Source organism: Camelina sativa, chromosome 17 (assembly GCF_030686135.1).
Source record: "Camelina sativa cultivar CO46 ecotype springtype chromosome 17, ASM3068613v1".
NCBI lineage: Eukaryota > Viridiplantae > Streptophyta > Magnoliopsida > Brassicales > Brassicaceae > Camelina > Camelina sativa.
The window spans coordinates 34842548-34855680 of NC_141896.1; the positions used below are offsets into that span (position 1 = coordinate 34842548).

The 13133-nt window shown below is 36.9% G+C and overlaps 2 protein-coding genes across 2 annotated transcripts; both read right to left on the reverse strand.

The window, feature by feature from the left end:
• Positions 1 to 2112: 2112 nt before the first annotated feature.
• On the reverse strand, positions 2113 to 3378 carry LOC104758320 (cyclin-dependent kinase inhibitor 7-like). Its single transcript, XM_010481157.3, has 4 exons — positions 3006 to 3378; positions 2778 to 2836; positions 2533 to 2691; positions 2113 to 2410 (listed from the first exon to the last, which is right to left on the reverse strand). The coding sequence occupies exons 1-4, from the start codon at positions 3318 to 3320 to the stop codon at positions 2341 to 2343; spliced, it is 603 nt and encodes a 200-aa protein (XP_010479459.1). The 5' UTR covers positions 3321 to 3378; the 3' UTR covers positions 2113 to 2340.
• A 1936-nt stretch (positions 3379 to 5314) lies between these two features.
• On the reverse strand, positions 5315 to 11999 carry LOC104759875 (presequence protease 2, chloroplastic/mitochondrial). The gene is made up of 19 exons (XM_087495637.1): positions 11638 to 11999; positions 11343 to 11511; positions 10927 to 11101; positions 10689 to 10821; positions 10513 to 10583; positions 10120 to 10203; positions 9906 to 9996; positions 9270 to 9790; positions 9026 to 9190; positions 8733 to 8951; positions 8526 to 8653; positions 7703 to 7892; positions 7127 to 7210; positions 6950 to 7047; positions 6519 to 6783; positions 6278 to 6440; positions 6015 to 6195; positions 5845 to 5916; positions 5315 to 5614 (listed from the first exon to the last, which is right to left on the reverse strand). Exons 1-19 carry the CDS (start codon positions 11900 to 11902, stop codon positions 5473 to 5475), a joined length of 3216 nt encoding a protein of 1071 aa, XP_087351763.1. The 5' UTR covers positions 11903 to 11999; the 3' UTR covers positions 5315 to 5472.
• Positions 12000 to 13133: the final 1134 nt, after the last annotated feature.

Sequence of the window (13133 nt, forward strand, 5' to 3'; positions counted from 1 at the left end):
TCGGTTAAATCAGGGTATAATACGGAACGATCGGCTAAACAAGGGTCGCTCGTGTCTAGAATCGGGCCGGATATTACTCCCCTTCTAGCTGGAGTTTGGCGAGTGGCGTGCCCACCAAAAATACAACACTTCTTGTGGCAAGTTTTATCCGGATGTATATCGGTTTCAGCGAATTTACGGCGGCGGGGTATTGCTTGTGACTCGGGGTGTGCCCGCTGTGGGGAGGATGAGGAAACGGTAAATCATGCTATCTTTCGGTGCCCACCAGCTCGACAGGCTTGGGCGTTAGCTCAGGTACCGGTTGGTCATGTTTCTTTCCCCACAAACTCTCTATATGCAAATGTGGATCACTTTTTGGGCACTGACAACCCAGGTGCTCAGATTGTGGTTTTTCTCTGGATTATGTGGTATATCTGGAAGGCGCGGAATGCTCGGGTCTTTGAGAATATCATAGAAAAGCCAGAGGAGGTTGTTAGGATAGCGGTAGGGGAATCTACCACATGGTTACAGGCTCAAACAGAGGAGGAAGTAGAGGATCAACTAGGGGTTCCTCGTGTCACTACTGATAGAGGGATAGGACGAGCAGGATCACTGCCCACTGTCTCTTCGGGTTACAGGTGTTTAGTTGATGGATCATGGAAAATGGGAGACGTTTACGCGGGTGCAGGTTGGGTATGTTCAGCCGCTATGGATGGGTCGACGATTAAAGGAGCCACCAATTTTCGTCAGAGTATTTTCCCTTTACATGTAGAAGTAGAAGTTTTTGTTTGGGCTATGCGCTGCATGATTGGACATGATTTTCGAGAAGTAGCTTTTTATACAGATTGCTCAGACTTGGTGAAGATGGTGTCTTCCCCTCAAGACTGGCCGGCGTTTAAGACATATCTCGATGACATCGATTTGGATAGGGAGGAGTTCACGTCTTTCTCTCTTTCTTTAATCCCAAGAAGTGCTAATGTTAGTGCGGATTCTTTGGCACGCCAAGCGCGTATTTTACCGCAGCATGTTTTATTTGTAGATTCATTTCTTTCGCATTGACTCATATGAGCTGATCTTTTGTTGTCAAAAAAAAAAAAAAAAAAAAAAAAAAAAAAAAAAACTTCTATTGAAAAGATTATTAAATCATGTATTTATGACTAAAAAGACTGGGTCATCATTTTACCCATTCTTTCATCTACAATCTCCATTACTTTCGCCGACCAAAGAGATAAACTTTTAACAACTGAAATTCTTTTTATTGAAACAAAAATAGACATGAAAAGTACATTTGCAAAGAAATCAAAAATTTTAAAAAGGTATAAATATCATTTTTTAAGTGAAAAAGGTATACATTTAAACATTATATTATAATCTACCTCACTAAAAATTTTATTAAATTATTATTAGTTTTAGTTACATTGAAGAAAAAAAAATGTTGTGGCACGATAGCTAGTACTAGCTAGGTAGGAACAGTTGTTAACAATAGAAAGCAAAAAATACATTTGCCTGGTCACCAAGTCACTCACAACATATATATTTTCATTGTTTTGGTGTTGACAAAACTACCCTTCCTCCTCTATCACGTGGCTTGTTGGAAGAGATCACCTATTTATGACGTTCAATTTTTACTTTTTGTTTTTCTTTTCTAAATAATCAGTATCATCCTTTGGAAAAAAATTCGCTATATAACAGTCAGTCCGCAAAAAGTACATTAATAAGGAAAAAAAGATATAAACTATAAAAAAAAGGATAAAAACTAAAATAACAGAAAGCACGTGCAGACACGCGCCGTTGTCTGCTGTAAAAAGCAAATTAAAATAAAAATTGAAAAAAGGGAATATAATCCCAACGGAATCAGGTAAAGAAACAAATTGTAAAACACATGTTGATGATATAGTGAGTGAGTGAGAAGGATCAAAAACAATAAATAGCTTTCCAAATTCATTATATACAAAAGCTCCCAATTTCATGAAAATGCTAATTATGTGCACAACACCAAAACACACAAAAACTACAACACCAAAACTGACAAAAAAAAAAAAAAAAAACTGCAACTTTACTACTGACACAATAATTCCAATTTTAATTTGTAACCCCACTCACTCTTGTTAAAAACTCAAATTCAAGGTAAGCTTTGGAGAGAAGATAAAAAACATTGTCATTGGTATACGCAGAAGAAGTTAAAAAAGATTTTTGATAAAAAGTCGGAAATTAAAATTAGAGGACTGTACACAAATGAAAATGAGAGATTCAAAAACAAATACTGACTGACTGTGACAAAAACTCACAGTACTACTACGTGTAACATTAGCACTGTCTCTCTTCTTTTACTTCTTCTTCTTCTTCTTCCCTTTTCTTCCTTTATGGCTTCAGAGTAACCCACTGGTACCGACCTTCAAGCGGCGTATCGTTAACGACGTCGTAATTGTACCTTTATCCAAACAACCACAACACACACACACACGTTTATTAAAAAGTACATACTTTTGCTATTATGCGCGTGAGTTTGATGATATCCTACGCCATTCATTAAAATCAAAAAAGTTAACTCACTTCTCTGTGAATCGTTTCTGTTGGAATCTCTCCGCCGCCGAGAAAAAATCGTCAAGCTCCGCCTGCGTCGGTGATTTCTCCATCTTCTTCATCTCCGTCTTTCTCTGTTCCCTCCTCTCCGTCGTCGCCGAGTCCATCTCAGCTGTTTCTCCCTGTTTTCTGTAAATTAAAAAAAACTCGAGAGATTATGAATTTATAGACGAAACGATGAAGAAAGCTTTGAAACGTTTGATTTAGTATTTAACCTGAAATTGTTGGAGATTAACGTTGAGGTTTCGGTTTCAGTTTCGGAGATTTGATGAGCCTGAAACGGAAACAATCAATTACTCTTTAATTGTTCGTTAAATAAAATTTTGAAAAAAACGTAATCAGATCTTTCTCAGAGCATTTATTGTGTTACCAGACCAATAATAATAAAAAGAAATTCAAACAGAGAAATTCAAAATTTGTAGAATCGAGTTTTGAAATTTTACCTCCAGATCTAAAAAAGCAAGACGAGTATTCGTAGCGATTTCGTTAGTTTCACCGCTAGAACAACCAGAGCTGATGCTTGAGCTACGATGATCATCGTCTTCTTCTTCAGATAAAGCGGCGGAGCAAAGGCCTCCGGAATCTGAAACAGAGTAAGCTAGAGAAGAAGAGGACAGAGACGAAGAAAGCGTTCTCGTCGGTGAGCGTAAAACGTCGTCATCATCATCATCATCGTCGTCTTCGAGTCTTATCCTCTTGATGTTTGATCCTTCGAACTCAGCGATTCTCTTGAATATCAACGATTTTGTCTCGCTCATTTTTTTTTTTTTTTGGGTTTCTCTCTGGAGAGTTTGGGGTTTCTCTCTGAATCTCTGATTAATGAATAAAAACAGAGGAGGAAGGGTTTTGGGTATTTGGGGGGAGAGAGAGAGGAAGGAAGATGATGGATCTAGAGCCGTTGATTAATTCAACGGCTGAGATTTAATTATTGGGCCTTGGCTATAGCGGATAAATGGGCCGTTGACGGTGGGAAGCAGGTAACGGCACCGTTACGGACCTTCGTTTTTTTTTTTTTCTTCCTACGTAGACGCCGTCGGGATTCGAAACGGCGCGTCTTTTTTGCCGTTTTTAGCTTCCTTTTAAAGCAACTGGCGGAACAACGTCGTCGTTTCGTATATGCTGTAAAAATAGTACTTTTTTTGGATCAAGCTGTAAAAAATAGCTGTCTTTTGTTTTTCATCTTTAAAGTTTCACAATCTTGGTATACATATTTGTATAATAATTTTAGAAAAATTTATAACTAGGCTAATATATAACGCGAGAAAATATAATCTCTATCAAATAAAAATATCAATGACTATAGTAAAATCATCGATGACTAGATTACATAGATTAGAGTATAAATCCCAATTAGTTATTAATTAATTACTTAAGCCGTCAGGTGAACCTAAAGGATTCACTTTCTTACGAGTACCTCTTGAGAGTTGAGACAGAACTATAAATACAATCAATTAATACAGTAGTTATTAAGGGACTTATTAAATGACAAAAAAAAAAACAAAAACCATCTTTAAAATATCAAGCTCTTACATGAAATCTCTACATGTCCAAAAATGCCAAAATTGGTTAAGAAGTTACACTTTCATTTCCTTATAATAAAAAATGGGACCAATTTGGATTTTTTTTGGCAGTGAAATAATGAGCAATAATTGACCGTTACTAAATAATTGTGCTAACAAGCATTAAATTTGGATGGAAATAAGAAATTAATTTTCTTATTTGTCGCTCCACCATGTACTATATCGGTGTTTTTCCATTTAGTTAAAAATAACATTTACACATGTCACCGAAAAAACAAAAACACATACAATCAATTCATTTCGATAATTGTATCTGTAAAATCCATAAAATGGCTATAACATTCATTGCATATGCCATTGTAACTGTGAAGACCAAATATTGTAAAAAGTATACTTCTAAACATTTAACCTTAAAAACTCTTAAAACAAAAAGGATGTAGGATGCCTTGTTATTAGTTCATGGAATTGGGTGAGTGAGTTAATCACGAGCAAAATATATATATATATATATAGATATATTCAATTCAATCGAAAAAACAGTATAATGAAATGTTCAATTCAATCATTTATCCAAAATTTATCATAGTTGATTAATCTCCAAAATATATATTCAATTCAATCATTTATCCATGATGTTGCTATCTACCACCCATGTTTTCTGATCAGAACAATACAATACAAGTATCTTCCTGGTAAAAGGATGAGGCCAGAAAGGATGAGGCCAGAAAGGTTCATCAATACAAGTATCTTTTTTTATGAACTAACCATAAAAGTATCTTTATGAATCGATGTTAATAAAAAAGTTTCTTTAAAGACTAATTCACTTCAAAAAAGTAACTTAGAGATTCTTTATGCCAAATTGCCAATGCCCTAAAAGGGTAAAAATTTTAATTTCACTTCGGAATGTTTAAGACCTAATTCAAAAAACGAAACACATAAAGCATGAGAAACATTACAAAGGATGAAGGTAACAAGATCAGGACACATGATAAGTAATAGATGATTGGGAGCCAATTTTTTTTTAACAAAGCACATGCACTGTTCGATCCCAGCCAATGATGAAGTCATGAAACTAATGTCTATCTGATTCATCATTTTTAACCAAGACTGGTTTTGAAACCTAAAAGGTACACGAAAATCCTCGAGAACTTGTGCTGATAAGAACATGAAATATAAATAGAACTAGGGAAAAAACTAACGATTTAAATGCAACAGTAGCTAAAAAGCCTGTGTTTTGAGGTGAAAACGCTTTATTTCAACTATGATAAATTCATGATGTTGGCATATAACTCTATATGTAAAACACAGTGAAATAAACCACAAAATAATATGAACCTAAGAAAATTTTCTTCCTCATTGTGCTAAGCTACTTTTTAAGAGGGTCTCAGACTCAAAGACCCTTCTTCACCTCGAAAAAGTTTGAGCGTTCTTTGTTTGCTGCATCGATGTCTTCTTGTGATGCCACGGCCACTGCAACGCCTTTATCTTTCACCGAGTCGATTGCTTCTGCAAATTCCTTGAAGTCCTTCAAACTGTGAGATCAAAGAGAAAGTTACTTTTCTAATCCGTTTGAGAATAACTATGTTGAAGAATTGGAACTGGATATTCAAAAGAAGTCATGAAACTCCAAACACTAAAAAAACTCGGATCAAAACATGGTATTCCGTATACTGCCACAAGAGATCCGCGATGCAGACAGAGAAAAAGATGTTTGAATTGATATGTACACACGTTAAAGCAAACACGAGAGAACGAAGTTAACCTTGTTGTTAATATCTCTTCGCGCCTTATTTGCCTCTCTTCGTAGGTTACATTAAGTAAATGCCTCAACAAACTGGAGATAGAGATAGGACATTAGATTCAGAATCCATTACATTCCTTGATAAAAAGCCACCAAAAGACCAGAGAAGAATCCAAAAATAAACATCAAACCTGCTATAACCTTTGGCATCAGGGAGTTGGTATGAATCAACATCGCCAATTGTCCCAATGATTGCTTTAGTAAGGGTGTCTTCATCAACATCAAGGCCACGTAAGAAATCCCCAGTTCCATCATATATGTCTAGAGTCTTTAATAGGTTGGGATCACGGTAAGATAAGAACGAAAATGTTCCTGCACACGAGAAAACATAAAGGTCAGGTCTAAAGCATAACAAGTCAACGTGACGAAAACTCTCTTAAGGAAACAATTTTACCTGAATGTGAATCAAAATCACAGGAACCCCCATATGCACCACCACTAACACGAACATGATCCCATAACCATGTGTTACTAATATGCTTTGATATAACATATGAACTCCCATCAAGCTCATAGCCACTGCTGTATATATTACCTGCTTTCCCCACATAATTCACCTGTCGAGAGGCCATGCATGAATAAAATCGTGATATAATTATAATCAAAGTTGAGCGATGGGTTTTCAATTTGTTTACCTGGGTTGGTATTACTATAGCTTCATTTCTCAAAGGTAGTCGTGCATCCCAAGTGACGAGTCCACCAGAAGGATTTTCAGGGAGTGAATCAAGAAATTTTCCAACAAACTTTTCCGTGTTTGTAAGAGTCTTTCCATCAGCAGTCATATTAACTATGCAACCATTCCTGGAAAGGAAAGATCTTCTGATTTCCTCAAGTGACGATGAAATTCCTTCCCAGTCTTGATCCACCTTCTGTTCGAGAGTATGTAGATATTCAAGGTAACTACAAAGAGAAAAGCAAAACTCTATTAGTCTCTCTACAAGTTTCAGGATCAAACTAAAAATGTGAATAAAGTTTCTTCACCCACAGCTAGGTTTCAATCAAATCAAGATGATGCTACACAGATGATGAGAACTAGCACTTTAAGAAAGGGTTATCAAGTTCCAACCTGAGACCACCCATCTGTTCAGACATCCATCCAGCAGCGTTCAACATTGCTTCCATCCTCGTAGCAGCAATTCCTTGACCACTTCCCCTCAAATGGTTCTGAAATGAACACAAGTTGGTGTTATACTAGTACCACCATGTTGTAATTATTATGCAAAAGGAAGAAAGAACTGCATACCTCCATTCCGGCCCTACTCTGAGAGACGAATTGTTTAAACCGTTGTTGATCTGTAAATCGCACCTCTTGCAGCACACACTTCATCTGCAGCAAAGTGAATGAAACATAAGTAATTAACTACAATTTCTATTGGAAATCAACTAGAAATTCAAGAATCGCATGGTTCTTCGATCAAACTACAGCTACGTTCTATGTCTACATTACACAATCACCATTTCTATTTTCTACACAATCATTTGGTGAGGAGGGTCTGATACACTATTTCTGATTCATGTAGCAAGTGATTATGTAGTCTAACTCTATATTCTACCTTGAACACGCATAAATAGTATCAGACCCTGCTCACCAAATGGGATGAGCACAGGGAGAGATAAAAAAAAGTAAGCATTTCTGCTTCAAGAGGGCAGAGATAAGGAGACAGATAAATATACACAGATGAAAGAAACAGCATTTGTTTTCTGATAAAAAGATGGACAGAATAGGTATAGGAAAGATATAGCACCGAGATTTACTATCACAACATACGCAAATCTCCAACAATATGTGATAAGTTAAAGATGTTAAAGCAAAAATTACCAGGTGAAAAAGGTCTTCAGCGCGTCCAACCATGGATTTTCCACGCACAATGATTTTGCTACATGGATCATCCCTACCCCACACAGAGGATGTAAGTGGATAAACTGATATCCCTCCGGTTTTCCTTCCAATCAACTGATTAAGTTGGACAAAGGTCAAGTCTTGCGTGCCCATCTCTAGCAATGATTGACTGTCAAGACAGGAATTATGTAGGCGTTAAAAATTACGAATTTATCTCATTGGGTTATACTGAAAGGAAATTATTGCGAAAAGGTATAATATGTCATAAACTACAACTGGAACAAGAACATAGCATGCAAATGTCTAGGGTGATACAAGACAAAAAATGCAATGAAGCTATTAAGAAAATTGACTAAAATTTGAAACAAACGTAAGTAGGAGAAGAAGATATCAGAAATTGACCTTGATACTATTATCACTAAAATGCAACCAAGAACCGTATAACAAACCATGACACTACAGCAGAAGGCTTGGAAGCAGGCCTTTTAGCCTACAATTTCAACTGAGCGTCGTTGAGAGCACTAAAATAAAATTTCAAGCAATAGTAAAATAGACATTGAGCCTCTCTCGGACAGAAAACCAAGCAATATGTCATACTAAATGTTTAAAGCTACATCAGACATCCATAATAGTGATTTTTTTAGAGATTCAATCTACCGAACATGGATTGATGGAATTATTTTATAGCAATTCTTCATTAAATATTTAACCACTTGCATTACCGGAAACGTTAGGAGAAAACCCCAAAAGCAGAATATAAAGCCTAAAGATTAAAATTCAGATGTAGAAGCCAATAAGTTACCAGAAGAGGGGTAACAGTGGAAGAAGCTCATGCTTTAGTGAGCCCAAATCAAAGACTACTTCAGTGTAGAGTATATCATTTGTAAAGAGATCATGCCGCAAAACCTTCACGCCATTAATATCTCCAACCTACAAAGCACCATATCAGCATCAAGCTGAAAAATTGTTCGAAAATCCAACGACTGCAGAGAGCTAATATAATAATCACCTCAGAGGGAACATATATAGGTTCTTTTGGAATGTCACTCAAGTTTAAACTTGGAACGCATTTCAGTGCTTCAGGAGGATCAGGAGTCTCTTGCTTCAATGTCAACTCCTCTGTGGCACGCGCTAGTTCTGCAAGATCCTCTTCTGTCATACTTGCTTTAACTTTTTCTAGTATATTTTTCTCCTCCGCTTCCTCTTGAGAAGCTATTTCGGAATCAGGCTGATGAAACGTGTTATTAAAATAGAGTAATAGAAACATTAGAAAGCAATGAGAAACTCGGAAAAGAAAATTACCTGCATCTCGATAGTAACACAATGAGGGTTCTTCAAAATAAACTCCTCTATCAGTGGGGAAAAGACAGCCTTGGATCCTTTTTCAGCTATTCTAGCTTTCAAGGACTTCAATGGTTCCTCATACTTTAATGGCTCAAAAGGATCCATGTCGTATATCCATTTCGCCTAAGCATCCAGCACTAAAATAAGATACAGTACTATAATAGATAAGGAAAAACATAAAGAAAAAGGCAGATAAACTCACAATTGATTGGAGCATAAGTGATAAACCACGAGGGAACGATCCTGTATTGCTTTCTCTCAGAGAAAACTCAATGGTATTCATGGATGCCTCGACAGCATCAGTATCAAACCCCTCATCTGCCAACTTTCTCAGAGTAGTCATGATCAACTCTTCAACCTTCTGGACATTATCATCGGAAACACCTTTCAAACCAATACTGAACTGGGGCTGGAGAAGTTCATCTTCCATCCCACTATTAACAAGTGCTTCTCCTAGACCGCTTTCCAGTAAGATTTTTCTTAACGGGGAAGCAGGAGTCCCAAGCATTAAATGTTCCAAAAACTCAAGTGCAAGTTGAGTTTGTAAGTCCAGTGGCTTGTCAGAAAGCAGCCAATTAAGGCACACCATATGCTTCTTCGTAAGGTCACCATCTTCACCAGCAGGGTATTTTTCAACAATCCTGCGAGGTCCAGAGAATAGTTTTTGTGGTTCGACCTTTGAACTATCTCGAGCTGGACTTGCATCAAACATGTCCAAGTATTCTGCGCAAATTAGTAAAATAGTCACAAAATCTGTAAATAATAATACAATGGCGAACATAAATCAAGAAGAGGACAATCTCCTTAAGAAAATATGATATAAGATATAACTCTTTACCACTCAAGACGCGGAGGCGGTGAACTGGTTCATCATCTCCATAGAACCATATCCTGGCATTGCTTGGGTGATAATACTGACGGTGGAACTCCTGGGATTATCACCATATAAAGAATATTATATTATAATCGTCATACATATCATTACGATTCTGTTGCAGTATAAATCATATTATTTCAACATATCACTAAATCACATAAACTGCTTAACAAACCTTAAATTCCTCGAACTTAAGCTTCGGGATATCTTTTGGATCACCTCCACTGTCAACACCATATGTATTATCTGGGCATAAGGCCTATTAAAAAGAAAATAGAAGAACAATAAGAACCACTGTACCAAAAAATAATGAAAGCAGATTAAGAACAGATCTTGAAGTGATGACCAGAGTAAGAAAGCAACAAAATATTAAATACAGATGCGCACATGCAAAGATAAATATCTATAAAAGCATACACATCTAATCAGGTAAGCTATACAAGATTAAAAATAACAAAGCTAACTAATTCATACACTACACATCCACTCAAACCTTAACAGATTCACTCTTAGTATGAGATTGCACGAAGAAATTGTTAAAGAAAATTAAGGAACAATGAAAACTTGCCTGTTGCGTTATCCGTCCTAATATATTATCAGGCTGTGAATAGACACCTTTCATCTCATTAAAAACAACGCCTGATATATGAAACATTAACAAAGCGACAGCGAGAGCAAGTTAATACAAAGCAAGGTATATAAAGAAAAAAAGCTTTTAAACTAGGCATCTGTAACATATAGAACCTTTGTACGATATGTCTTCTGAAGGATCGTTAAGTTCATAGTGCCAGCCCTCCTGCTGAAAAGTGTGAACGTCATCCACACACTTGGGGAAGAACACAGCGTCCAAGTATACATCAACAAGATTATAGAAATCCTAGCATAGATAGTAATGAAATGTGATCAGACCAAACTTGAACATATGTACGCATAGCACAAAGATAGAGCTTGGGAAAGAATAGAGTATTTTAAGTATTATTACCTTTGTATTTGTGGAAGCAACTGGATAACAAGTCCTATCAGGATATGTGAATGCATTAAGGAAGGTATGCAAACTTCCCTTTAATAATTCAACAAATGGCTCTTTCAGCGGGTACTTTCTTGACCCACATAATACGCTATGTTCCAGTATGTGAGGGATTCCAGTTGAATCTTTCCTGCATCAAGAACCACTTACAGGTTACAGCGCCAATTAACTACAAGTAGCTCGTAAAGACAATTCCAACTCAAAGGGTAAACTATTCAACATTTGGCAATAACTTCACCACTTGACCTCAGAATCTCAGAACACTGAGGTGATTTAGTAATCGTTTTGGATTAATTAAAATTCCAAGACAGAACAGAACCTATAAGTCACCCACACTAAAGATAAGCTAGCAGGAAAAAGATTTAACTTACGGAGGAGTTCTGAAAACAATGCCAAACACTTTGTTCTCATCATCGTTTGAAACAGACATCACCTCACAACCTGTTTTCTTGTGTTTGAAAAGAACAGCCTTAGATTTACACTCTGAGATAAACTCTTCCGACACTTTCTCAAATCCAAGCTTCTCAGCATCATCTTGTCCTACATTAGACACAAAGCCACTCATCAGAAATGGCGTACAATTAGGTATAGAGTAAAAGGTTCACATCTATACTAAACTGGGGAAAAGTACAAAGCACAGTTTCAAATCCAGCTAAAGAACCTCACCGAGATAAGAAGGTGCGGGTTGTGTAGCGACGGCGCGAATGGATAAGCGAGAGAACTGGCCACTGAGACTGCGGCTCGTGGCGGAGCGAAGCTTAAAGCCACGGCTTAGAAATAGCCGTCTCCCAGCAGCTTCTGGAGTAGAAAGCCGGCGAATGTTGCGGCTGACGGCGGTCGTCGACGAGAAAGAACGAGGGAACTGGCGGAAAAAGCGGAAGAAGAGAGAGGTCGAGCCAAGAGACGGGGAACAAGTCACCGATCGGAGCATGGCTACCGGAATATCTTCTCCGGCGAGAAGTTTTATTTAAGGTCGTTTTCTCCGTGGCGGAATTAATTTTTTTTTTCTTGGTCAACAACATAGAAATAGCTTTAAGCGGTTCGGTTCGGTTATAAATTTAAACCGGATTTACAAAAAACAAATTTAAACCACTTGTTATTCAATTGTCTAGAGTATTCTTAAAACCACTTGTTGTTACACACATGATACGATCAAGGTGAAACAAAAATTCTCGTTTTTCTTTCTTTTACAGACCTTGCATGTTCCTCGGCTAGAGATTTTAACCTTTTATAGTGTATAAAATTGGCCTTCTGAAGTTGTGATCTTGGCTAGAGACTGACTGATCTTTGAACTTGCTTTGATAGAGCGATCTACTTAATCTGTATACTATGAATCACTTCTTAAGACAAATAAAATGGGTGTTGATCATATATCAACAGTCTCGAGTTTTTTCATGGATCACATCTTCGCTTTTACTAATGTTGTACCTTGGATGTTTTGGTTATAACTGGTGATAACTACAGAAGTGAAAAACATACTCATACGCAGCTTCTTCTATCAACGAGCTGAAGAAAAGGTATTACAAGAAAACACAACTCTTATTCCTCATAGTTCTTCTTAATTCTTTTATTCAAATCACCGTTGTTTCCCTCATCTAGACAATATAGAACAAATCTTAAACTTCTTCAGATGACCAAACTGTTGTTGATTTTGGCTGTTTTCTTCTAAATCTCTTTAACTTGTTGTTTTTGTAAAATTTGTCATTTGCAGTTGAGACCAAAGAGACCGGCTTCAGACCATCTGATCTGACAGCAGAGCACGGGAACAAGCATTTCCGCTTTGCTGCGTCTTCTTCATCATCTACGCAGGGGATTATAAAAACCCTACCCTAGTTCAAAGCCTATGAATAATGTATGAGTTCTTATTAGTGTTTTTTTTTCAATGTAGAGAAAAAAAAAAGATAAGAGCAGAGCAGTTCACGAGAGGGAATGTACATAACAATAACATTAATGTTTCTTTTACTTCAAAATCAGATCGTACTGAATTTTTTGTTTTACTCGGAACCGAACAAAAAGTCTTAATCTGACCGGAATGGTAATATCACTCCCTAACATGTGTGCTGAATTTACATGACTTGACGACACTAATATCACTCCCTAAACACGATCTTTTCACCAAGTAATCGAATTCGGTTTGGGCGGTGCGGGGACAACCAATTTAA

Coding starts and splice junctions, on each gene's coding strand:
- LOC104758320 (XM_010481157.3), bottom strand. CDS start 3,320: ATGAGCGAGACAAAATCGTTGATATTCAAGAGAATCGCTGAGTTCGAA. Junction 2,837..3,005: donor TTGCTTTTTTAGATCTGGAG/GTAAAATTTCAA, acceptor TTTCCGTTTCAG/GCTCATCAAATCTCCGAAAC. Junction 2,411..2,532: donor CAGAAACGATTCACAGAGAA/GTGAGTTAACTT, acceptor GTTTGGATAAAG/GTACAATTACGACGTCGTTA.
- LOC104759875 (XM_087495637.1), bottom strand. CDS start 11,902: ATGCTCCGATCGGTGACTTGTTCCCCGTCTCTTGGCTCGACCTCTCTC. Junction 7,893..8,525: donor CCACTGTTACCCCTCTTCTG/GTAACTTATTGG, acceptor CTGTCTTGACAG/TCAATCATTGCTAGAGATGG. Junction 6,784..6,949: donor GAACAGATGGGTGGTCTCAG/GTTGGAACTTGA, acceptor TTCTCTTTGTAG/TTACCTTGAATATCTACATA.